Source organism: Rhagoletis zephyria, unplaced genomic scaffold, assembly GCF_001687245.7.
Source record: "Rhagoletis zephyria isolate East Lansing unplaced genomic scaffold, Rhagoletis_zephyria_1.1 Rzeph_scaffold_00921, whole genome shotgun sequence".
Classification (NCBI taxonomy): Eukaryota; Metazoa; Arthropoda; class Insecta; order Diptera; family Tephritidae; genus Rhagoletis; species Rhagoletis zephyria.
The window spans coordinates 14,953-42,050 of NW_016158005.1; the positions used below are offsets into that span (position 1 = coordinate 14,953).

At 32.7% G+C, this 27,098-nt stretch overlaps 1 protein-coding gene across 4 annotated transcripts in view; it reads right to left on the reverse strand.

Moving 5' to 3' along the window:
• Positions 1-517: 517 nt before the first annotated feature.
• Positions 518-27,098, reverse strand: part of LOC108362063 (uridine phosphorylase 1) — a 116,704-nt gene continuing 90,123 nt past the window's right edge. For 2 of the 4 annotated variants that reach the window (XM_017614900.1, XM_017614898.1), the window contains 5 exons: positions 26,002-26,041; positions 10,428-10,775; positions 10,209-10,347; positions 9,952-10,145; positions 518-1,241 (listed from right to left, as the gene is read on the reverse strand). In XM_017614900.1, the coding sequence (XP_017470389.1) occupies positions 1,065-1,241; positions 9,952-10,145; positions 10,209-10,347; positions 10,428-10,775; positions 26,002-26,041 (898 nt within the window). In that variant the 3' untranslated portion in view covers positions 518-1,064. Of the gene's footprint in view, positions 1,242-9,951; positions 10,146-10,208; positions 10,348-10,427; positions 10,776-26,001; positions 26,126-27,098 lie in introns of all 4 variants that reach the window. The other 2 variants (XM_017614899.1, XM_017614897.1) reach the window with 1 other exon arrangement.

The window sequence follows — 27,098 nt, forward strand, 5'->3', positions numbered from 1 at the left end:
TTTAACCAGAATCTTTAGAAAATATATTGGTATGAAGTTTTGTAGCCCATTCAATTCTAGTCTGAAGAAGTGCAAGTTTCAAGCTGCTAAAAAATTCCGTTGATTTTTGAGAATTTTTTCGGTTGAAGGTGTTTCACGTTTTTTCCATACAAAGTATGTTCGACAATTTTCTTTTATATGGGGACAGTGCCAGCAAAAAAAAATTGCCAAAAATCAACGGAATTTTTTAGCAGCTTGAAACTTGCACATCTTCAGACTAGAATTGAATGGGCTATAAAACTGCATACCAGAATTTTCTCTGAAGATTCTGATTAAAAAGTTTGATATTTTGGTGAAAATTTACAGAATTTTAATAATTTTTGAACAAAGGTTGAACTCTGAATTTATTCGTTGTTTGTTGTATACCCAGCTTGAGATTTGTATAAAAATAATAAACATTAAATAAACAAAAGACAAATAGCAAAAACTGACCAAAATAACGCACTCCTATTATTTTGTGGACCACTGTATGTACATATTTATGTATCCAAATGCTTCGAGTAACCACTTAAAATAATGAAATTACTTGCTGATGCATCTCTTTTGTAAAATGTTTTCTTCGTTGCTTTGAAATAAAACTAGTTAATTAAAAACAATAATTATTATTAAAAATATATTAAAGCTGGTTTTAAATAAATAAGCATTTCGACCTACAATGCGTGCTTGGAGAAAGCGGCGTATTCAACTTTTCAGCAATGTGATTTTTTAACATTAACTTTTCACTTTTTGCCAAATTTTATTTTTACAAAATATTTTTATATTTTATTGAACATTGGCGAAGTTTTTGTCTTTTAACGCTTTTCTGGAATGTTTTGTATGGAGTAGTTCTAACAATTATTTTACCTTCTTAATTTTGATAACTTATTCATTTTTTTATGTGCGTATGTATGTATGAAGGAGTATGCAACTTTTTATATAATTATGCTAAATTATGCATTTGATTTAAAGACATTCTGTACATAAATTGCCAATCTGGCAACGAATGCTTTTCGTCTTAATAGATACATATAAATGATTATGTGAGCTTATTCATGCGCCTGTGACTCCTGTTGTACCAGCTTAAAACGCCGAGGTGATTTAATTGATCCTCGAGAAAGCGATTTCAGCTGCCCCTTCTGCGCTAACGTTTTGCAGATATAACGTGAAATAAGTGTTTGCGGTCGATTTTGCCATTCATGCATTACTTCTTTGGGCGCGTTGACCTGAAAGGAATAGACATATGTATGTATTATTATTAATTTTCGTGTGAAATACAGAAACAAAATTTTTCAACTGGCAAGCGTTGTTCTGGCACACCCTGTGTTCTATTTCGGGAAAAAGGGACCAAATTAAAATCTCAAGAACGGGAAATTTTAAATGCATTTTTTGGCTTTTGGGGCCATCGATAAGGATTCCTTGTTGCAAGAACAGGAAAAATATCAGTTCATTCCATACTGGTTTCAAGAAAGGAAACAATTTAAAGCCTTATTGAAGTGAAACTTCTTACACGAGTTCGGAGATGGTTGCGTTAAATATCTAACTGCCCGTCTCCACAAGATAAAGTTTATATCTTGATACATATGTTAGAATATAAATAGTCAATGGAGACCGCTCATTGCTCTTCAAGAGCAATATATATCATAGCTTATATCTACATTTTCATTTGCACGAAAACTTCGTGGCTGCAACATCATTATTATTTTAATATAAAAGCGAAAATTGAGCTGTTTCCTGTTAAAATATTTGTAATTATGTACTTGGATGTAAAATAGCCTATTTTCTAAATTTTCCAAGCGATTAAAGGCCCGTTTACATAGAACTTTGGCGTTGCGTTGGCGTTGGCGTCGCTTCAACAGCTGACTATGAATACATGAATTCAAATGCAGCCGTCCACATAGCCAAAATTCGACAACGCTCACGCCAACACAAAGCAAAAAGATGGCCAACTCTCAACTTTTCGCGTGCGTCCGCTCGTCAGCTGTTGCGAATAAATAAAATTATGTGAAATATTTTTCCTTTTTAATCAAGTGCGGGCAAGAAATATCGTTTTTAATGCAATTATTGATATGAAATATTAATTTATCTGTCGTTAATATGTTAATTTAGTGGCCCAAGGATTCGCCGCCAAGCGTTCATTGTAGCAAGCATACTTTTAACGTGCGTTCTGTCAAACCAACGCCAACGCCAACGCAACGCCAAAGTTGTATGTAAACGGGCCTTAAATCCGGTTTCATTTACATTTACAAAGCTATCTTACAAATGCTTATATCAAGATATAAAAAGCCCACTCAAATATTACCACTGATATAACTTATATCTAGCGACCAAAATGACAGCTGGGCAGCAATAAATTTTATCCTGTGGAGACGGCCAGTAACACCAAATCCTAAAATCTGTACCGTTCGTTGGATTTTCAAAAGTGAGGTTTCACATGAAAGGCCTCACCCTCCCGGTGTGCAGCATAGCTTTAATTCCATGAAAGGAGTTGCCACATGTTAGAAAATCGAATTCGAAATTTCTCTGCCGCAGAGGGTGGCGTTAAATATTTAACACCAAGTCATAAAATCTGTATCGTTCGTTCGATTTAAGCGATGAGTTGTCAAAAGAAAGGGCTCGACCTGTAGATTTGCAATATGATTTTAGTTTTTTAACGGGTTGCCATATATACGAAAATCAAATTCAAATTATTTATTAAAATAAATAAAGATAAAGATGAAGATGAAGATGAAGATGAAGATGAAGGTATAGATGAAGATGAAGATGAAGATGAAGATGAAGATGATGATGAAGATGAAGATGAAGATGAAGATGAAGATGAAGATGAAGATGAAGATGAAGATGAAGATGAAGATGAAGATGAAGATGAAGATGAAGATGAAGAAAATATTATATTTCTTCAGTTGTAAATATATTTCAGTAATTTGCAAGACAAACTTTGTATTGAATTGGTTGACCTTTACACTAAAATTACAATACTAAATTAAATATTCCTGTCATGTAAAAATAATTACACCGAAATTTACTTAAAATTATTTCATTTCTACTTCTATTCCAGCAACTTTGGCGTTCACAGAAAGAGTTTTTTCTATTATGAATGTTAAATGGCGAGCTTAGAGATACAAAGCGATTACCTTACTAATAACAAATTTCATTTTGATTTATATTACTACTTCTTCATAGTTAACAGTGATTTGTTAAAAACTGCGAAAAGTGCAAAGAAATATATTTTTTATAAGAGAAATGCATAAGAAAGAAAAAGATGTACACTTAGAAAGCTTTTTTACTATTTATTTTAAATAAAATACTATATGTATATAAAGTGTACTATATTTTTTCAGATTTTTTTGAAGAAAATAGTATAAGTATCTTAGAAAATGTTGGCAACCCTAATTGTACTTAAAGCCTAGAGGAAATATAAAATGATAGGGAAAACGAAGAGTCAAATCTACTCCACAAACTTTTCAGACTCTTATTAATCGAGCGATTTGTCGTGGGAAAGATAATGTTACTTATTCGTTTTACAAATATCTGGTCCAACAACGAACTTCAACGCTGGACAGCTGCAGAGAAAATGATATCTTCGATACTTATTTTCCAGGCATGGAGAATTCATCTATGATACCTATAATGGACGTGCCCCAATTTTATGTGTATGTTGAACACTTTCTTTTCCTCTGTAAATAAGAGCTCTTGAAGTTGAAAGAGCAGTGGTTTTGAGAATTATATCAATCTTCTTACCGCAGTTCTTTTAATGTTTTTTTTTCACAAAAGTGAAAAGCATGATAATAACATAAGAATGTAGAACCGCTGAGAGGAATTTTTCATATTCTTGACGTTTGCAAGCATTTTAATTTTAAAATTTTAGACTCAAGCTCACACACACATTCTCATTTTCAATCTCAAACAACAACAGCTTTGAACAATTCCTTGTTTTACTCTCAATTTTATATGATGTTAAAATGTTGGCAAACTTAAAAAAAAAATCATGGCCGACGAATTGAGAGAATGGTTTTACCTTACGATGTTTTTATCATGGTGAACAGTGTTTTAAAAGTCGATAGTGTACAGTGTAATATATGGGAAAAAATTTTATTTTTTTTCAGATTGAAAGATGTTTATATTCAACGGTTTATTTTTGGTACTGAGAAGGTTAAGAAAAGGAAGGAGGAAGTGGACATCTTAAGTGGAATCTCTCACGTCAACCTTCTATTAAAGCTCTGGTTAAAACCGATTCTCCATCTATTCGTTTATTCGTTTAGCAACTTTTTTGTCGGTACATAGTCGCCTAGCAGATATTCAATTAATCGCTTGAATTCGCCTAACCATTCATTTTCGACTAACCGCACACCATTGAGTATATAATCTGAAAATCGACAAACCGAAATTATTCGAGTAGGGACAGTTGTTCACTACAAAATGATTGTTATTATCACGATTGGATTTTGCCAATAACCACCGTTTATTGAAAGAAAACCACTAGACGAAAAATTGAAAATGAGCGGTTATTCGACCAGTTGTTTCTGAGCGGTTAGTTGAAAAAGTCGAAAGTTAGTCGATTAAGTGAATTCGGCAACTTTTTGACACAACCAGAGCTCGAAGCTCGACTTTATATGTGTGAACTTTTGTCAAAGTAACTTTTTCTTAATATGCTAAAGTTTTTAAATATATTTCTTTCAATATTGCAAACCAATTCAGTGATTTAAATCTTATCAAATGCTAACATCTATCTATTATATATAATACGCGAAGGCATTTTTTGTGCAGCCTAAAACATCTGCACCGTTCGCTCGATTTTCAAAATTGGGTTATCAAATTAAAGCGCTTGGCCTGTAGATGTGCAATAAGGTTTTATTTTTTCGAAAAGAGTTGCCACCTGTTAAATAATTGAACTCAAACTGAAGGGCTTAGAGTATGGAAGTTCAAAAAGGTTTTAATTTTTCGAAAAAAGTTGCCACCTGTTAAGAAAATAAGTTCAAAATAATACGCGAAGGCATTTTTTGTTCCGCATAAAAGATCTGCACCGTTCACTCGATTTTCAAAAATGGGGTGCAAAATTAAAGAGCTTGGCGTGTAGATGTGCAATAAAGCTTTATTTTTTCGAAAGGAATTGCCACCTGATAAAAAATTGCATTCAAATAATTTAATAATCAATGTCAGCAGATCCACACCGTTCGTTCGATTTTCAAAAGTGAGGCGCTAAATCAAAGGGCTCTGGCTGTAGGTGTGCAATAAGGTTTAAATTTTTCGAAAAGAGCACCATTTAAAAAATTAAGTTCAAATTATTTTAAAAGCTAGACCAATTATTATAAAATGGGCATAAATTGTAACGGGCTTTCCTGAGTGCTGGGCGTAGCTCTCTTTTGTCCAGGGTCCTGTAAGGAGTAAACAACCTATTTCCTCAAGAAATTAGAACACACTCGCTTCTAGTTTACAGCCTCTTTATTCGCTATACTCTCGCTATACCTACTCTCTAAAGTATAGAACTAGAGTAGGTTTAAACCCTACAGCTAGCACCAGTCTCAGTGGTTAAAGCCCACTTCGAATATACAATAATAGTCTCGGAGGTTGATCCCTCTTCCACTACCCGTGTGACCCACGTTGCGACGCGTGCCACGTATGCCTAGCTAATAAACAATGCTTGTTAGCACTGCTACTTTTATACCATTTTTGTCCATCCGCAGACAGTTATCCTCATTACAATTGTTTGTGCTTTATACATGTTATGTAGGTATTGTACATACAAACTAATAATTCAAAATATGTTAGTGTATACATCAGGGGCGCACCCAGGAATATATTTTAGGGGGGGTTTTATATTTCTGAAGATATATCGCCGGAAAATACTGAAAATTTGCTTCAGATAATACCCTCTTTAAAATACATTTATGCAAGTTTTATGTACAGTATGTAATAAATAAATAAACGCTTTAAAATTCATAAACTGCACTTTATTTACAGATTAACAAAACTCAAACGCTTTTAACCGACTTCAAAAAAAAGGGAGGTTATCATCTCGCCGGAATACATAACTTTGGACCGCGTGAACCGTTTTCAATAATCCTTTTTTTATTAGAAAGATAGTACCTCAAGGTTCGTCCCGTAATTTGTTTTAGAGATCCGATGATTGGATCATGAAGAAATTAACGGTACCCCTAAATTTGAATATGAGAATTGAAGTCGGTTGTGTTCTTTCCTTAAAAACTACTTGTTTAATAAAAAGTTCTATAAACTCAAGATGCGCTCAACTGTCAAAAGTACCTAATAAAAAATTTTAAAAAAGAGTCGGTAAAAATAAATGTATTGATTCCATGAATTTTTGCACTTCTATGTTCATTTTTTCGATTTCTGGTTTTCGATAGAGATGGTGATTTTTCACGATTGCTAAATTTTTTTAATATTTCAAATACCGAAAAAATTAACTGAACTCTCAAGAAAAACGAAAAATGGAAAAGAAATTTTCTTCTACCAAAATTTCTTAAATCAGTTTGCAGCACTCAAGAAAAAAAATGCTCGTATATTTATTCCCTCATGAAAATTTACAGCAAAAGCAAAGCGCTTTTTCAAGCAACAGAAATTATAATAAATATTTCTTATAATTTCCTTGAGAGCTGGATTCTTAGCTTTAAGATACAGATTGTATTTGAGGTTATTAGCTTTAGGGGGGGAGGGGGTTTGAACCCCAAAACCCACCCCTTGTGTGCGCTAATGGTATAATACACATGCACTAGTATAATTCAAATAGATGCAATTCAATAAGTATACGTAGCGTATCCGAAGCGTTTTTTTACAATTTCAAATATACAATTCAATGGTACATATCTTTTAATTCAAATTATATATGTATATAAAATAGTTGTTGTGGGGCCCAGGGCCACAGGATCCGGGGTCCTCACAAAATGGAAATAGGTTTGAAAATGTTTGTTTCTTAACTTAACTTTATGAGGGTTGCCACCTGTTAAAAAAATCAAATTCAATTTGAATTGGGGGAATTAGGTAATAGAAATATGTATTTGTGCCAGACGGTAAAGGTTAAGTATGTAGTAGTTTGTAAACATTTTCAAGAGGGTTGCCACCTGTGTGAAAAGTCTAATTTATATGAAGTATAAAAATATGGATGTCAAGCGACTGAATCTTAAGAGATCTTTAGTTGGAACGTTTAGAATATTTTTAAAGTGTTTGAAGAGGGCTGCCACCTGTTTAAAAATTAGGTTCAAATTATTTAAATAGTTAAATCAATATTTGCTAATTGGGTACCAATCGCAGTAGTTTTGAAAATAGTTTATTTCTTTACTGCGTGTAGGAGGGTTGCCACCGGTTTAAACAATCAAATTCAATTTTAATTAAGGCAATGGGGTAATTAAAATAGGTATAACAATATGGGTGTCAGACGAAAGAGATTTAAGAAGATTTTAGATTGAACATATTTTTAATAGGGTTGCCACCTGTTCGAGAAGTCTAATTTAATTCAATTATCGATATAAAACAAAAAAGTGTTACGAAATCTTAGTTTGCACATTGAGAATATATTTTATGAGTTTGAGGAGGGTTGCCACCTGTGTAAAAAGTTAAATCCAAATTATCTATTATCTAATTGTGCAGCCTAAAAGATCTGCACCGTTCGTTCGATTTTATTTTTGACCTGATAAAAAATTGCATTCAAATAATTTAATAATCAGTGCCATCAGATCCACACCGTTTGGGCTTAGGGTGTGGATGTTCAAGAAGGTTTTACTTTTTCGAAAAAAGTTGCCACCTGTTAAGAAATTAAGCTCAAATTAATTAAAATGTTAAATTAATTATTAAATATGGGTATCAATCGAAATGAATTTGATAAGTGGATAAGGTATCGCTATATGGGTGTCATGCAAAAGAGGTTTAAGAAGGTAGTAGTTTAAAAATATTTTGAATAAGGTTGCCACCTATATGAAATATTAACGATGGATATCAAATGAAAGAGCTTCAAGCAATACTTAATTTGAAAATTTAGAACATTTTTGATGTGTTTGAGGGTTGCCCCAGTTTAAATGGCAGAACTAAAATTGTTTAATAAGTTAAATGAGTTACTAACCGATAAATGGAAATGGGTTTAAAATCCTTTATTTAAGAACTAAATTGAGGAGGATTGTCACGTGTTTAAAAATAAATTTCCACTTAATTCATCAGTTATATGAATTTTAGTCAGAAAATAATTTCTAAGATGGTTGCCGCCTGTTTTGAAAGTGGTATTTCGTTTAATTATACATAAGTTACATGAAATTTTAAAATAGGGTTATCAAAAGAACGAGCGTTAAGAAATCTCTAAGCTGAACATTTGGTTTTTTTTTTTGAATAAATTAAGCTCAAATTATTTAATAAGTTAAATGGATGGTCAAAAGATGGGTATCAATCGAAATGGGTTTGAAAATAATTTATTTCTAAACTGTATTTAGGAGAGCTGCCATGTGCTTAAAAAAATTCAATTCAACTTAATTCATCAGTTAGTTGAAATATGTGTAACAATGCCAGGCGAAAAATTTTAGTTTGCCACCTGTCCGAAAAGTCGAAGTTGTTTTACTTATACGAAAGATTCATAAATACAATATCGAAATATTAGTGTCAAACGAAAGAGTTTTAAGAAAACTATATGCTGATAATATTTTTAATTAGAGTTGCCATCTAATTTTTTTTTTTTTTGAAGGTCATCACATCTGCACCGTTATTTCGAATTTCCAAAATGAGAAGTCAAATAAAAGAACTAGGATTCTACATAGATGTGCAGAGGTTTTATTTTTTAAGTTAAGTTAAGTTTGATGAAATGAAAACCGACACCATGCGAGACCTCTCTCACTGAGAAATGGTTTAGATTAATTATTAGGAATATTGGTAGAGGTTTTTGAATAGGTTTTCACCTGTTTAAAAAATTGAATTAAACGCTGGCGTTTTGACGTCATGTGGGTTAACTAGTGTTAATTTATTGGTTAAAAGCTTTGCTCTTGGAAGTTTTCCACATAAACGAAACAGGATCTTTGAACGCGTCTACATGTTTGTTCGACTAAAGGAAGTTCGAGTTAGGGAAGCATACAAGTATGCTTTTTCTAAACCTACGTTTACATATAAATATAATCCCTATCAAATTGCGTTCGTTAATCAACCCGTTTACATAGTCAAATCATTGATTACACTGTTCAACAATTTTAAGGTCATTGCCCGGGGGCGATATGATTCCAACTTAGAATGAAATACCTAGATCCATATACATAGTTAAACCTCCAAATCTTTTGGCATTTCTTGGCCAAATTTAGTTTTCATGGCCATATTAAGTCTGCCATTTTTTCCCAAGTTTTTTTGAATTGATTACAAAAAAAAATTACAATTCACATCGGAGTATGTATTAAAATATCACGAGGAATAATTTTGTAAAAAAATTACTCAATAGCTCTCTCACGAAAATATTGAACAAGTATACAATTCGGGCCTCATCACTCTTTTTCCGTCACTTTTTTCCATTTTTCCTATTATTAACAAAGTTTCTTTACATACATAGTGGAATAGTTTTAACGAACAACGATAAAAATATTACCTCTGGTTTGTTATTAAAAATTTTTAGCACCAATTTTTTCCTGTCGCCAGTTTTAGACTTTTTTAAAGCGATAAGTTAAGATTTTTAGCGATGCAAAATACGCTCAATTTTGGCTATATGAGTTGTCAAAAAAAGTTCACACAGTTTACTCATCGCTAAAATCTGCCAGAAAATTAACAAAAAATTTAGATTTTTGGAGATACTTTTTTAAGATAAAATCGCGAAAATCGCTAAAAACTGCTTAAATTCATTTAGCATTTTTGGCGGTGGAGTTTTAGCGTAAAGCACTTTTAAATAATGTAAGTAATTACGAAATTGAACGACAGGCATTATACACTTGTCATTAAAAATTTAAATACATTTTTGCAACTCACCTGATCGCCGTTCAATCGATTTAATAACGCAACGCAGACTACCGCCGCCTTAATGCCAGCGTGATATGTAAGTGCGGCAAAAATAGTACTCTCCATTTCGATGTTGACAACACCTTTGCTGCTTAACATTTCTAAATATTCCATTTTTTCGGCTTCGGTGAATTCACAGAAAGCACCATCCAAACGACCTTGACCTATAAACATTTTTTATAATTTAATTCTAAAAATTCTCAACTTCTTTTTCAGCCCACGAGTACCTTCATAAAAGTCATTTGTACATAGAGTTTTGCCGATAATCGTGTCATACGGATCATCCTCACTGGCCAGTGCCTTCAGTTCGCGTGCCAGTTTCTTATCGAGTTTAGCAGGCCGCAGCACAGTTTTACCCAAGATCGTCTGGTAATGAGAGTAAAAACATAGTAATTAATTGAACTAAGTAAAAGAGAATCATTTCACTTGTTGAAGTGTTTACTTACAAATTCATGTGCATTCCGCATATGGCTATCGAGCGCTTCTTCGGTGATGATAACAGTACCCCCCTCAACTCCGATACCACCACAAGTGCCAATACGTATAAATATGGGATCTTGGCACTTGGAATGGTACATGAGTTTTATCAATTCATGCAACAATATGCTGACAGAGGGTGTTCCCATGCCGTGACTAACGCAAAGCACCGGACCTACTTTGTACATTGAGTATCGATATGAATAGGCGCTAATATCTTCCAGCTTTGTACCGGCGGGTAATTTATAACCTATTTCCGACATTATGAAATGTGCAAAGTTTTCCATGCGCTTTGGTGTTCCGCCCATGCAAACGAACTGAAAATTAGAAAAAATGAGTTTTTTTGTGAGAGTTACGAAAATTCTGAATGGTCCTAAATAAAAGTTATAAATACTAGGTGTATATACATATTTGTGGCAAGTTAAGCACTAACATATTTACATATGTATGTCATTATTTATATGTATGTACATTCAAATGAATATGTACATACATATCGCCGTAGAGTGAAATGTTGGTAAGTCCATTTTTCTAAAATTTTACATGAGAGGAAAAAACTTCTCATACGTAAGCATTCTCTTCACGTACATACTTCGAGAAATTTTGATTACAGCATTTTGCGCGTTTAAAGGAAAGAAAAACTCCATAACGATGAGCAGGATTTCATTTTATTAAAATATGTATCTTATGGTGTTTTCGTTTTTACAAAAAATCTAGTCATTTGATTGCCTCTTTCTCTTTTCGCGCTAACGGTGCTAAAATTTTATGTTCGTTTCTTAAAATGCCACACTCTTAAAAGGCAAAAACGCACATTCTCTGCCCTTTGAAGCTTCGCCAGGGAAGAAGGTTGCCCTGAAAATCAGATGGTTGCCTAAAACGACAATATTATGAAGTACGTGAGCTGGACAAAGACAAGAGGCAAAAACATGCCCTTTTACAGGATTGAGGATTTTGCACCGGGGAAGGGCAATATTTTTTGGAAGAAACGAAATCACTATTATATTGGCCGTATCGGATTATCGGTGCATCTTTTGCATTTAGCAAATTTGCCTTTCGTTGCATATAAACGAGTAAACATAAAACAAGTACCTTAACCCTTTTCGAAAAGATGCATTATTTGTAATTTCTCTTAGTTCCTATATAAAAATATGAGCTTTCCTAAGAATTGGACTTAGCAACTTTTCACTCTAAGCTAGCGATATATGTATAAACTGATGTACTATACAGATTCACATAGATACATACATACATACTAGAGGGCTGCATGAATGCATTCAAAACGGCTTATGAATTATTCATATACAAAACGAATGAATGATTTGGGCTTCAAATTTTTTTGAATTTGAGTGAAAAGCAGTTCTAATACTTGTGTCGACATTACAATATTCAAACAAAGTGAAAATAAATTGAATTGAAATAAATGACAATTTTTTGTATGAACAACCAAAAATATTTTTTCGGTGCACATATGTACAAACATACATATGTATGTATGTGTTGCTGCGCTCCTATTACATACGAAAAAACTTGTTTGTAGAAAAAAAATTTTACCCAAATGAGTTTGAATGATTTGAATGTTTTCCATTCATTCATTCACATTCTTCCATTTGAAGCTAGATAATATAAAACAAAATGTATACTCATAACTTACAAAATTCCAAACGCAGAGTGTTTTGTATGTGAAGTAAAATATTCAAATCTACTGTACTCTGTTTGGCTAGAAGTTTCAATGAATTCATGCAGCCTCTAATACATACATATGTACCCGTAGTTTTGAAAGTGGTCTGAACCATTTTATGCCGTTAGTGCTACAATATAGAAATATCCTGTAATAATGCCAGGCAAAATTTTTCAGTAATTATCTTCCTTTTCTTTTCCTGAAATGTGTTTTGTGCAGGCACGGAGACTTTTTACAATTTCGCCATATTTGATAGCTAAAGCACTACTTTTATTGAATCCTAAAGCAATTATGCACTTTTTAATAGTTTTCATAGACTTTATAGATGAAATACTAATTTTGTATGTAATTTTACTGCATTTATTGACTTTGCCAAAAATTTTTTAGTAAACGACAATCATCAGTTCCTGCATATTCTACGATTTGCCGATAACAAGTGTGCAGGCCAGTGCTGCCTACTATTTTCGATTAAAAAATCCATATTTGTTTAAGAACGCGCTAGAAAAAAGCTGAATTCCGCAAAATAAAAGCTGAAAACTAAATAGGTGGAATAATAGGTTGGCGCTTATACGTATGTATGTAAGTATTTGGCCGAGCTCCTCGGATTTGTGGCGTGCGCCTTGATGTTGTCACACAAAGGGGAGGGACCTACAGTTTTTCGCCGACTCCGAGAGGCGATTGTCTTTTTATGAGAAGCTGCTTTTTTGTTTTTTTGTTTTTCATGGCATAAATCACGCCGAGGTTTGCCATTGCCTACCGAGAGGCGAAAACGCCTTTTGTCTATATTTTTTTGCGATGTTGCTTTGACCAGGGCTTGAACCCAGGCCCTGGGGAGTGGTAGCGCGCTCTGCTAATCACTATACCACAGCGGCCGCTAAATAGGTTTACATTAATATAATTTTAATCAATTCATTTGAAACACTACTTCAAATTGAAATGAATAATCGCATAATACAGCTGGAATCGAAGTTCATCAGAAATGAAAAATAAGAATAACTGTTAATATAACTACATACATATACATATATGAGTGTATACTATTACGCCGCGTTGTTTTCACCAAGTTCAGCTGACTGGATAAAGTTCCAGGTCCGCATTAGATCAAGGTAGTGAAAGTAAATGAAGCCAGATTCCGTCAGATCGGAAAACAATTTGTTGCCACCTGCATCCATATAAGTTTGAACACTTCTGCCCAAAATTGCATAGTATAACTTATATTATTCCATCATACCGAATTTTTTTTTCTATCTTTCTCGCACGTAAAACATTGCCCACTGGAGGCATATTACGCCGTGCGACAAAAACTCAAAATTTAAACACACAAATCCATATATTCAAAAAACTAGGAGCCAAATATGCATCAGGATTTTTGTTAAAGGATCCTGAATTTTTCAGGATATACTCGAATAAAAAAAATATTTAAGAGATTTGGTGCATTGTACAGAGGGGTATTTGGCCGATTTAGGCGGCCAAAAGTCGAATTTTCCAAACGCACTTTTTTTCTTTTTTAACTGAATATAGGGTGAAGAGAACATAATTCTTGACTAGATTCCGTTATTTTTTTATCGCTCTTTGCTTTAATTCGCTCGCACTGCGCTGTCAAAGTGCCGTGTTGATAATTGTTTATTTGGCTTTTAAATGTGTTTAATACAAGCCGAAGTTGTAAAAATCTGTTTTAAATCGTGTGTTCATTTTTTAAATTATATTAAATTAGATAATTGTAAAGCAGAGAAATACCATATAATCCAAATAGTTTAATACAAATATAATATGAACTGGTGCCGGCAGAGCTACAAGGAAAAATATCGTATTTTTGCAAATTTTAATGGCTGGGACAGTGAGGGAGGAGGGGTTCAATATAAAAATTTGGAGAGTTGCAGGGAGAAAATAGTTGTCAGTACATTTAGAAAAAAATTCTCTACTTAAGGGAAAGTCTTGTAAAAATTTGCAAATAAGTTTTTAAGGCAGCAAAATCGTACGATTTTTTTCTCAAACTACATATATGTATCATTACTTTAAATAATCAATTGCTGTAAATATGTATGTATATAAATCCAAAGGTTTCTAGGAAACGACTCTAACGATTTTGATGGAATTTTGTATTCAGATAATTTTTTAAATTTTATCGGAGATATTTGTACAAAGTTGCCACTTTTCCAAATTATTTATTAATATTAATTCTAAGAAGTCACAAAAGATTCACTAAAAAATAAAGTTAAAAGACATCTCAAATAAAACAAAAGTGTATGAAATTTTTGCGTGTTAGATAAGGTGCAAACTATTTCAATAAAATTCAACATAATGGTTGCTCCGTATAGTGTTTTTATACCCGAGCGCACTTGTGCACAAGGGTATATTAATTTTGTTCACATAACGGTTGTTTGTAACAGCCAAAACGAATCGAGATAGATATAGACAAATGTATACATAAATGCTCAGAATGAATAGAGAAATCGATTAAGCGGTACTGTCTGTCCGTCCGTCCATCCGTCCGTCCGTGTACACGATAACTCGAGCAAAAATTGAGATATCTCAACGAAATTTGGTATGTAGGTTTCTGTTAATTCAAGGTAGGTTGGTATTGAAAATGGACGAAATCGGACTGTAACCACGCCCACTTCCCATATAACGGTAATTTCCAGATAAAAAAAAAAGCTGCGTTATTTTAGTAACTACTGAAGATAATTCACTCAAAATTAATATTTACAACTATTTTTAGGCGAAAAATAAGAATATTACAAATTTTTGGAAAATGGGCGTAGCCACACCCACTTATGGTTACATGTGTATATCTTGGTAACCGCTGCACCAATTTCTTCCAAACTTGGCACAGTTGTTGGCCATGATATAGCATACTAAATGGCCGAAAGTTTAAAAATTAGGACAATAACCACGCCAACATCCCATATAACGGTAATTTAGAGAAATACAAAATCTTCGATAAATCAGTAAATATTAAAGCTAATTTATTCAAAATTGATGCTTGCAACAATTCTTTACCAAGAAATACAGTTATGGTGAAATTTTGGAAAATGGGCGTGGCACCGCCCACTTATGATCACATATATTTATATCGGTAAGCTTTCTACCAATTTGTACCAAACTTCGTATGGTTATTGTGCTTGCCACATAAAAGCAAAACGTTTAAAATTATTGAAATCGGACTAAAATTACGGCCGCTTTTCATATAACGGTAAATTTCAGAAATGCTTGAAACTGCAATATTTCGAAATTTAAGGACGCTAATTTACTCAAAAGTGATACACCCCGGTTTACCATCTAGCGGTAGCTTTCGGAAAGGTGAAAAAACATATATTTAATACTTGCGCCAGGTATTTAATGTTCGGCTCCACCCGAACTTAGACTTTCTTACTTGTTTAATCATATGTTATTTTGATTTAAGTTGCTTTTTTAAACAGGTAGCAATCCTACTAAATGTAATTGAAAATTGAGCCGCCTGAATTCAAAGCCGATTTGGATGATGCCCATAGTGTAGTAATTCATTGAAATTAATAGAATTACTCTTTTTATTCGTTAATTTTGAGCTCCAGGCCGGTTATTAAATAAAATATAGATTTTGGTAGTTTTATTTACTACATTTATTGGAGCTCAAAATTAACGAATAAATTATAATAAAACGGCCAAAATCAAAAAACTAATCATTAATTGAATTACATTTTTTTCCAGGTGGCAAACCATCTCATGTTGCATATCCATATTGTTAAAATTAATCTAACCTCTCATATACATTGGATTTAATTTGTAAGCAAGTGGCAGCCCTGTTAAAAATAGTTTCAAACTATAACCTTATTAAACTTTTCAGTCTGACATCAATATTGTTATACATATCGAGCCCTAACCGCCAAAATAACGTAAGCGACAATTTTTTCAAAATTTTATTTTTGATGCAGAAATGCATCTAGATGCTCTAGGAATATTTCTGCATCAAAAATAAAATTTTGAAAAAAATTTCCCTTACGTTGTTTTGGCGGTTAGGGCTCGATATTTCAGTTACCTAATTCGATTGATACCCATAATGATACCCATATTGTAGTAATCATTTAACTTAATTGAATTTGGTCTTTTAGCAGGTGGCAACCCTTTTGATGTTCTAACCTAAATATAAACCTTCTCCGCGGTGATATGAATACGTAGGTATCAATGTTTCCACAATCGGACCTCGATACCATGGAGTCTATCGATATCAAACTTCAAGCAACTTTATTTTCATTGTTTTGGTCGAATACTTGGACATCCTCCCACTCTATTTACTTGATTTTAAACATTTACAGTTTTATATATTGTAACACTTCGTTTCTAAACATTTTGAGTTAAAATTTTCATAAAAATAATTTTGGCCGCCTAAATCGGTCAAATACCCCTATGTGCATTGGAGAGTAACAATATGGGTATCAGTTAGAAGGAAAACTGTTTAGTTTATTATATATAATAATAAAAAATAGTTTTTTACCAAAGATCCTATTTCGAACTTCGAAGATCCATATCTCGATTTCGGAGGCTATCTTCGAAAAACGGAGAAATTACTTTGGTCCAATATCCAGCGGAGTGACGTACTGTGTACGAAAAACTAAAAACGCAGTTTTACTATATTTGGCCTCCAGTTTACCGATATGATATGATGGAACGTTTGCAAAACTTGAATTTGTCTCTACAAGGAGAGAATATTTTTTTTTTTATTTGTCGCAAATTATTTTAAGTTTTGAAGCTAAACTATGTCGATTTTATGATATCCATCATTGGCTAGAAATAAAATTGCATATGATTTAAAAGTAGAGTTTGAAAAAACATTTGCCCATTCGAAATTATTTAAATGTACGTTTGCATACTTCATAAACCCTTTTTTATGTAACATAATTGAGGATGAATTTGCAATACTCCTTTTTAAGCAAAGCGAAGAAGAGTTGGAGTTTTTGGATTAAAAGAAGATAAGGCACTGTAAATACAACAGAAAGCTTTGCTATTGCTTGAATTCCAGCAATAAGTACCAGACAGCTGCGTGCCGTATATTTTCAATTTTTGGTACAACGTATAACTGTGAGTCTTTGTACTCTACAATGAAACTCGTAGGTCGAAATACCGTTCACAATTAGTTGCATTCGCGTACCTGATAATTATTGAAAGTTATAGAAACTATCAGCTTTTTGTGTTCGAGTATGCAAAAAACTTGCAAAGTAGGGGAAATTGAAAGAGCAAAATGAAATTTCATTTTGAGGAAAAGCTGCTAGTTTTTGCTGGAAAAACTTTTTTCAACTGCAATTTGCCAACAAGAAAACAGCTGGTTGGAAATCACGCAAATCCCTAAATTTAATTTGATGGTTTGGAAGTTAAAATAGTAAAATGTAACTAATTAAACTTGTAGGAAGTAAGTAATTAATCAGTTGGTCAGTGAACTGTGTCAGGATAAGAGTTCGGGATTGGTTTTCTTACGTTTTCAATTTTATACCTTTGAATGTAAACAAAATTTGGATCATTTGAATTTGGTTTAACTTGCAAGTTTCTGCAAATTTTCTGTTCGCCTACTATTTTGGATATTTTTCTCTTATGAGAGAACAGATGACATTTCGCCGAAACTTTGTTGTTGGACATTTTTCACCGGAGATTTAAACGAACGTACCTATTGACCAACCAACATTTAACAGAACAGTTACGAACGGTTTTAGCTGACGTAAAACCAGACTTTGAAAATTTGGCCAAAGGGATCTTTTGAATTTTCTTTAATATTACTAAATAATATCAATAAAACTAATGTTTTTTATCTCTAATAATAATTCTATTTAAAAACAAAATTTTTGGTTTTGTTGTTTTTTTTTGTGGATTTTTGTAGCATTTAGAATTTACAAGTGGCTCTTTTCAGCCTCGACCTTGCCCACCCCTGTACTATAGTGTATAAGGGAAAAAGCTAAAAATCCGTCAAAAAATTTTTGAAAAGGCAGGATTTCCCGCTTCTCGCAATTTCTCATTTCCTGCCGTTAAATGGACTTCAAAAAAGCCAGATTTGACAGGAAAAGTGCTAAATTGGCAACCCTGTGGTGCGACTCACTACGCGATTTTAACAACTCTTGTTATTGTTAAGTCAGCTAAACGACAATTCTAACAATTTAACTATTCAGTAAATGTTTCCCTATCAACATTCGTTAGCGTCAAATCAGCTGTTGTCGTTAGCGATAACAAAGACCGCTAATTTGACGACGTCTAGATTGGTGTTGTTAATAAAACATAAAAAGTACGTAGTACAATTTTTACGTATGGAAAAAATGCTCAGCACCGCTAGCAAACAAATATCAAAAATCAAAGGATTTTTCAGTAACATCAAACTTGCACCTTTATTGTATTAAAATTTAATGCGCTACAAAATTGCATACATATATTTTTATTATTCTGATAAAAAACTTGTAGTTTTACGAAAGGTTGTTGAAATTTGTTTCAATATTGCACAAGGTTTTAAACTGGAGTTTATACGGTTTTAGGTGCAGACTACCTTATTAAAAAAAGTAATATAAATTAAATAACAAAAAGATAGCTTGTTAAAACTTGTCTACATGTGTTCACTAGCATAATAAAATCAGTCTTGAAAATAAATATGTGCAGAATGTGCATGCAGTAATTTATTTTAATATTAACAATCTTTTTCATGTTAAACGTTTTTTTTTACTTTTTATCTACAGCCAGTAAAATATGGCAGAAAAATTCAAACTTTTTTTGTTTGCTACTTACATACGTATGTGTATTTATTTATTTTTAATAATTTTATTTTTAATAGTTCCATCTACTATATAACAACAGAAGCCACATATGTATGTAAAAGTTTCAAAGTTTACACAAAATTCACAAAAATCAATCAGACTTAAAAAAATTTCACCAAGATTTCGAACTTTTTATTCAGAATCTTTAAACGATTTTAAGGTATGCAGTTTTGTAGCCCATTCAACTTTAGTCTAACAAAGTGATTGATTTGCGTTGATTTTTTTAAATTTTTTTGTGGAGGATGTTGCACATTTTCTTCCATATAAAATGCTTGTGAACTTTGCGCTCACTCGACCGCCTTGGCATATGCAACGGGTTTGTACCCATTAGCGGCAGCGCATGATGCAATAATACAAGGTGGTATGAGTTGTGACAGCTCGATTTGACACTGCCTTAGCTCTGTAGAATAAGAAAAACGGGCAGAAATGAATCCCCATTTGGGGGAAAAATATAAAATTTCATATTTTCTTCTAAACAAAATTTGCTTTTTATAGTATATTCGAAATGAAATAAAATAGGATATAATACCTTTTTGAGAAAACAAAATGTGTATACTGAGAAAAAATAAAAAAAATTCAACTATATTATTAGGCAAGGAATTGTTAAAGAAGTAACACTGTTTCAGCTAAGGCAGTCAATATGGCGGAATTAGAGCGAGAAGTTGCCAACTGATAACACCTTGTATTATTGCATCATGGCGGCAGCACAGTTAGTGAATCGCACAATCGTTACAGCAAACAACAAAAATTGTTAGCTTACAACTCGACAAGTCGCACTGTTAAAAGTTAGTGAATCGCACTACTGGTGCAGACCTACCCTGCAAAAAGTGGGACTAGGTTAAACATTGGTAACCAAAATGTACCCTGTAAAAATTTGAGGACCAGGTGGTCCACTGGGTCGTGGTTTTAATGTATGTGCAAAAGGACCAGGCTTCATACTAGTAACTTGTTATGCTGACCTGGACCTCTATAAACGTAAAAAACTGATATATGTGTTGAACACCACCCATCGGCAATATGATTCGGTTGCCGAATGTGCCATGGTCCAAAAGGAGTAGTTGTCTAGCTGGACCATAGTTGGTCCAATGTTATGAAGCGTTGGACCAGAGGTGGTCAGGTCCAATGACATCGCAATGTTAATGTAACCACGTTTTCTCTATATATTTGGACCATTTTGGTTACTAGTGTTGGTTACAAGGTTTCATGGTCCTGTACCAGTGTTTAACCTAGTCCCACTTTCTCCTTCTTATTTGGTTGTTCATCCCAAGTGTGGATAGGTCCTTCTGCACTTGGTCCTTCCATTGTGTTCATGTTCGCCCTTACTTTTGTTGTCCACCTATGGGTGCGGAGTTGAAGGATCTTTCCATGCGTACAACATGTCCACGTCGTTAAAAAGCTCGTTCAGTTTGTCTCTCCATTTTTTATAATTTTTAAAGCAGTGGTAATAACGGCAGACTACTTAGAAAAGTCATTCGTTTGTATAAATGTTAAGACCTCTTTTAGACACGTCAAGTCTTGATTTCAAGTCTGCTCGTTCGTAGGCGAAGGAGGTGAGACCAATGTACTTATCCCCTCTCGTCACACTTGATGTGTCTAAAAGGGGTCTAATATACATATACATACCGTTAGCTAAGAGTGAAGAGTTGCTAGCTCCATTTTAACAAACTTTAGAGGAAAAGAACTGTGAATGTTCGACTAATCGCTGCAACAAAATCTCACAAGTATGAGGTTCCGCATTTAAAACTATGAACGACATTGTTGTAATGTTTGTCGGAACAGATTCGCACCGGCAGAATCGCACAAATCTGTGGATACCTTACTCCTTTTCGGATCGATACATTTTTAATTTATCTTGCTTCTTATATCAAAATATAAGCTGTTACAACGAGTGGATTTAACAGTTTTCAACTTAAACCTAGCGATATGTTTCTATACGTACATATACATATATATATACACAGAGCTCTCCAAATTTTAGATTATTTAAAGCTTTTATGGAACCATTGAAATATGTTTTGTTTGTAAATATTTAGATTTGTACAACTTTGACCTCTAATAAATAATATTACTTGCTGGTGCGAATAGAGATTATTTTAATTAGTCAATAAATTATATACATATACTTATATATGCTACAGATGCATTTGAAATATTTTTTTTGTTCTCATGTAGGCACATATGTTCGTATATACATATATTTATGTATGTATATATGTAAAAAACTTGTTCCAATATTAAATATCTGCTTGGCGATTACATAAAGCTAGATGTGCGTTTTAATTTCTACGTATTATACTAATTACGTATTAATTCAATTCACACGACTTATCAGTTCAATATTTGTATGTATGTACATATTTACCTTAATATAGAGAGCCCTTAACTCATCTTCTTTCGAAATTCAGCTTCATAGGACAGTTGGTCGGATTACTTATTAACCATCTAATAGAATTCAAAAATAACTTTAAATATATTATATTCCATACAGCCTTTATGAAAAAATATTGTTTGAAAGAAATTCGCCACAAAAACTGCCTTTTTTATTTGATTTTGAAATTACTATGTGAAGCACTAGAAATGTTAGATAGGGCCTTTCTATACTAAGGTAACGATATATTGCATTCAAAAAACGGTATATTTATTTTTACATTAAGGTAACGTAGTCTTCATACCAAAGATATTGCAAATCATACAATTTCTCATTTATACATAAAATAACATATCGTCTTTATGAATACAAAAGGCCTTAATTGGACATTTTTTCATTCAGTACTGCACAGCATCAAAAAGTACTTAAACCTCCATTAAACCAAATGTCAAATGCCCCTTTTTGACCGACTTCAAAAAAGGAGAAGTTTAAATTCGTCTGAATATTTTTTTATGTATTTTACCGCATAACTTTGGACCACCGATTTCTATATTCTTTTTCTGTCGGAAAGGTGTTGCCTAAAGGGTGGTCCCCTACTAATTTCGTTTAGATCTAATCATTTGGTCATGAAGAAATTAACGGTACTATCAAATTTGTATATAAGAATTGAAGTCGCTTTTTTTTTTTGCTTAAAAATTACTTGTTGTTTATTTTCTTGCCTTTACTAACTGTTCCCCAAAAATTTGCTGAACGGTCTTGAATATTTGATTGCGGCAGTAATGGAAGGTAAGAAAGCTGAAAATTGAGTCCGGTACTCTGCCATATAGTCAATCTCATATTGTGACCGAGATATTCAGTATCGATCATATCAATAGGAATATTTTAAAGTAATATTGTTTCCCACTCTTGTTTAATTATTTATTTTTAAGAATTTTCAATTAAAATGCATTTGATTCTCTAGCAAACCCCAAGTTCAAAACTTTATAAAAGGCTGCAAAAAAATGCAACAAATTTTCACATAAATTTCAAACTTTTTTCTCAGAGGTGCTAGAGTTTTTTTGAGTACATAGTTTTATAGTCCATTTAATTTTAGTCCAATAATGTGCAAGTTTCAAGTAGCTAAAAATTACCATTGATTTTTTAGAACACTTCTAAGAAAAAACTTTGGATTTTGGGAGGAAATTTGGTGCATTTTTTGCAGGCTTTTACACACACAGCCAACAAAATTCGGAAACGGATCCGAAAATGGAAACTTCTTGTTTATTTACTTTTTAAACTTAAAAATTTTTACTTTTAATATTTTTATTGAGCTTTGTACCACGATTGTTTATTAGGAAAAATTGAAAAAGCAACAATGTCTAAGCGGTAGAAGTTATAGCAGCTATTTCGGAGATCACCACCACATTTCTTCATCAGACTTCTTTTTTCTAGACTTCAGCAGGGATCGAACCTGCGAATTCGATGTTCAAAGTTAGAAGCGTTAACCACTGAGCTATGTACATCCCGTAAACTCTTGTTGCTAATTCATTTTCCTTATTCAACCAACTACTATCAAGTGCAGCTGATTTTTTTTAATTTTTACTTTTATAATTTTATGTGGAGATTTTTTTGTAGAAAAAGTTTCATGACTTAAGCTCTAGTTTTATGTAAAAGTTATTACAAATTATGAAACACATGCACTATACACATATCTATAACAAACACGTTACCTTTCACATTATGAGTTAGATATATGTCCACATTTTGTTACACTATCCGCAGGAGTATTATAAAAAACTTTGCACAAACGCGTTTTAACATAGATATGGTACATAAAAATCATACACAGATATGGCAATTCCTCGATAGTATCGATAGCATCGAACTTTAAATATGGCCGATAGTGGTCGCCATCGATAGTTGCGATAGTGATGTCCCATCGATACTATCAATAATGCCATCGATAGTTTGCCACCACTAAAATAAATGTTTATTTAGCTGTTACAAAAGAAAAGTATTTGTAGCTATTTTGTTTGGCTATGAAACAAATTTTTTTTGCTATTTTTAGCTATTTTTTTTCAAAGAATTTAGCTATAGGTCTCAACACTGGTTGAAAGTGCAAGTGCTGATTATTTCCGAAAATTTCAAGTTAACACGGAAAATATTGATAAAGTTGTGTAGAATCACATCATTTAAGCAATTTTCATAATGTGATTTAAAAACAAAACATGTGAACGCATGATTCAATAATACAAGGTTGTGTAATTTGTGACAGCTAAAATTTCACACTCCTTTATCTAGATTTGTATTTTGGAAGTAGGAGAAAGGGGAAGAATGTGATCGCATTTTGCGAAAACGGTAGTAGAATGGTACTACAAAAAGTACGCAAAGTATACAATTAGAAGTAAAATGTGTATTATTAATTCTATGCGAATTTGCAATATATTTGGTGTTTTAATGGAAATACTAAACAATACATAAAAATATGCATTTTTGATTTAAGTTATTCGTCATTCCCGGGAACAAATCTAGAATACCGACCGTTCAGCTATGCAAAATCGATCAATAGATCAATAGAACTTTTTATGCTCATTTCAACCATGCCAAAATGATTTGGAGCAAGTAAAAGATGAAGAGGTTCTAGAAGGTTAAAGTTCAGTTTTTAGATATTTAAAATATTAATATCTTATGAACTTTATAACCGATTAAAAAGCTAATGACGTCACCATGAAGGTGATAAATTTGTTCTTCAGCTGATGTACATAATTTATAGCTTTTTGTATTTTTAAACCAAAACCACTAAAAAACGAACAAATACTATTTTTCCATGAAATAACCTTTTTTGAAAAAACTGCTTAATTAATGATAAAGAAAAACTCTTTAAATGGTCTTAAATCAAACCTGCGCCACTAAATAACTACTGGCGTCATGGCAAGATCTTTTGTTGAAACACCGTTGTGTTCTTAAGAATTCTTCATTCTCATTCTTTTGGTTGTTTCTGAATTTGGAGAACGTGTAACGTCATCAGCGTTTTTCGATTTTAGTTGTTGTTGCCAATATTTTGGTCTTCGGCGTTATGGAACATTATACTTTGTACGTATGCAAAGCAATTGACGTTTTGAAAGTCAGCTTTATTCTTTTACGAGTCAAACTTGGCCTAATACTTTTTATTATTATTTAACAAAAGTCCTTTCCAGATAATAAACAAACGTTTATCCATTTTAAACATATTTGGTATCATATGAAAGAGGACTGAAGTAGCTTTCAAACAAAAATAACGAACGAAGGCTACCACCTCTATTTATATTTTTTTTTGTATAATTTCAAAATAAAGAAAGTAATATACCTGACCCAAGTTTTGTTCTATGGTAGTTAATTAACATTTTTTTATTGAAGGTGAACTTAGCACAGTGCGTAGGCAACTGACTGAGTCAGCTGGGGTCGTCGGTTCAAATCCCGCTGAAGAAGTCTGATGAGGTAATGTGGTGATTTCCGAAATAGCTATTACTTCTACCATTTTTTTCAAAGTGTTGTGGCTTTTCCAAAATAGTTTTTCATTAAAAATGGCCTCAAGCTCAATAAAAATTGAATATTTTTGTTGAAATGTTTTTCATTAAGTGGCTTACCTCGTTTAGACATTTGAGTTTTAAAGCTATTTAAGTCCTCTTCCATTTGACATCAAATTTGTTTAATTTCGATAAGCGGTTTGTTTATTATCCGGAAAGAACTTTTATTTCGGAATAAAAAATATTTGGCCAAGTTTAACTCGTAAAAAGATAACAGTTATTTTCGGTCACTTTAATATTCGCATTCGCAAAGATCCGCATTGATAATTGCGAATGCGAAAGCGAATGCGAATGTTAAAATTAATGCGGAAGCTCCGAGGATGCGAATGCGAATATTCACAACAACCCTGGTTTGTATCATTTGTTTCCAGTTTGGGGTTGAAATATTTTATGCAACTCCCATAAGAAATATTGACGATGTTGTTGTTCGGTTCAGTAATTAATTTATGTTGAACACCTCTGATGTAAACGCACGAGGATTTAGAAGAATTTTTGGAAGATAACAGACTACCTTCACGATTTCTGACTAGCGGAGAATTTCGAAAAAAATAGAAAAATGTTGCCCCGTATTATTATCACAACTATATTTCGTAAAGAGCAAGTACCTTTTAGCATTTATACATATATATATATATATACAAATATGTATTGTTGCAACTAGTTTTATGCTGTAGCAGTTATTTTTAAATCCTGATAGGTGTTGCCAAATTGTTGCCTAATTTGTTTTTATCATAAAAAGTTTCGCCACCTGCGAGTTATTGGTGGACTAGACCACCAGATGCGTAAAGAAATACTACGGAAAATTGGGCTAAAATCTATTAAGTAGTTTTTGAGCCAAGTTATGACGATGAAAACGTCTATAGTTTTGAATACATACATATCGCTTGTTTACTTGAAGAAAGTCCAAAAAAAAACACAAAAATCAAGTCAAGTATGCAGAAATTACCGTTTCCTCTTCTTCTATGTTGTGTAAAACTTCGCGCAGTATCAATTACCAGTAGCTCATTAAAACCAAATATGTATATATAAGCTATATGTATAAGTAAATTCTAAACTTTAAAGCCGTTTTTCTCGTCTTCTGGTCTTTTGGATGCCGACGTCCTTCAAGTAATCATAATTACATACACAAGATGTATAGTCATAGTAGGCATATAAATAAAAAATGTTTGCCAAATAAAATTTGCTTACTTTAACATCACCGAACATTTCTTGCAAATCATGGCTTTCACTGCCCAAAGCGAGGTGATAGAGTATATCCTGATCCATTAATTCGATGTTGGAGTTACGCAATTTAACTGTGCCATCGGAATATCTGTGTGACAAAGCAGAAGGAAAGAATAAATGTACAGCAAATTTTTTCAGATACTCATAAAAATTAGTATGCAGCGTAGTTTTACCACATTTATGTGTATAAATATTATGGGTCTTCACACCGAAGCTTAGTATTCGGAAACTCGGTGTTCGGTAATTTTTTCCCATGTATTTTGTTTGTGTAACATTATTTTAACAATTGACGAATCCCGAGATCGGTGTGAAGACTTATACTGATAAGTGCACAGAAAAATAAGATAGGGAAATTGATCAGATTTGATTGCAAAAAGGCACCGGTCTTTTAACAAGCTATCTGAGCCATATTTTTATCATACTACCTTGACTCATACACTGAAAAAAGAGTTTAGTTACGTCAACTGAATTTTTAACACCACATGATTTGGTTATAGTTACAAAACTTGGTTATAGTCACCATTTTGTGTTGAGAGAACTATGTTTAGTGTCTCTTTTCTCAGTGTAGATAAATCAATCAAATACTACTGCAGATAAAAGTGATAAAATTATAAATTTTCATCGAATTAATCGCCAGATTTGTGCTGAATGCACATAATACAGAGAGCTAGTTCAATATTTACGGTTTTTGAGATTTCATCATAAAGATAACTAGACTAATACAAATTTCAAATAACTATCTTTATTATCAAAACGGCGATATTTAAGACATATATTTCACAATACTTAGATTTAAAGAAACGTATACCACGATTATTAAGGCGTTTAACGGATTGATGTTCGAACCGGGCATGGTAGTTTCATCGAACACAAATAAGTTTATAAAATATCGAATAAATTTGTAGTGAGCGTTCTTATGGCATCAAGAATTTTTGCGTTGACTTTACCTTACGCACCTAGTTTCAACTAACCAAGCGCTTTCTGAACACTCTGTAAAACGTTTTTTAAACTTGTAAAAGACTTTCGACAAAATATTGTTATATTCCAATATTTTCTAATAA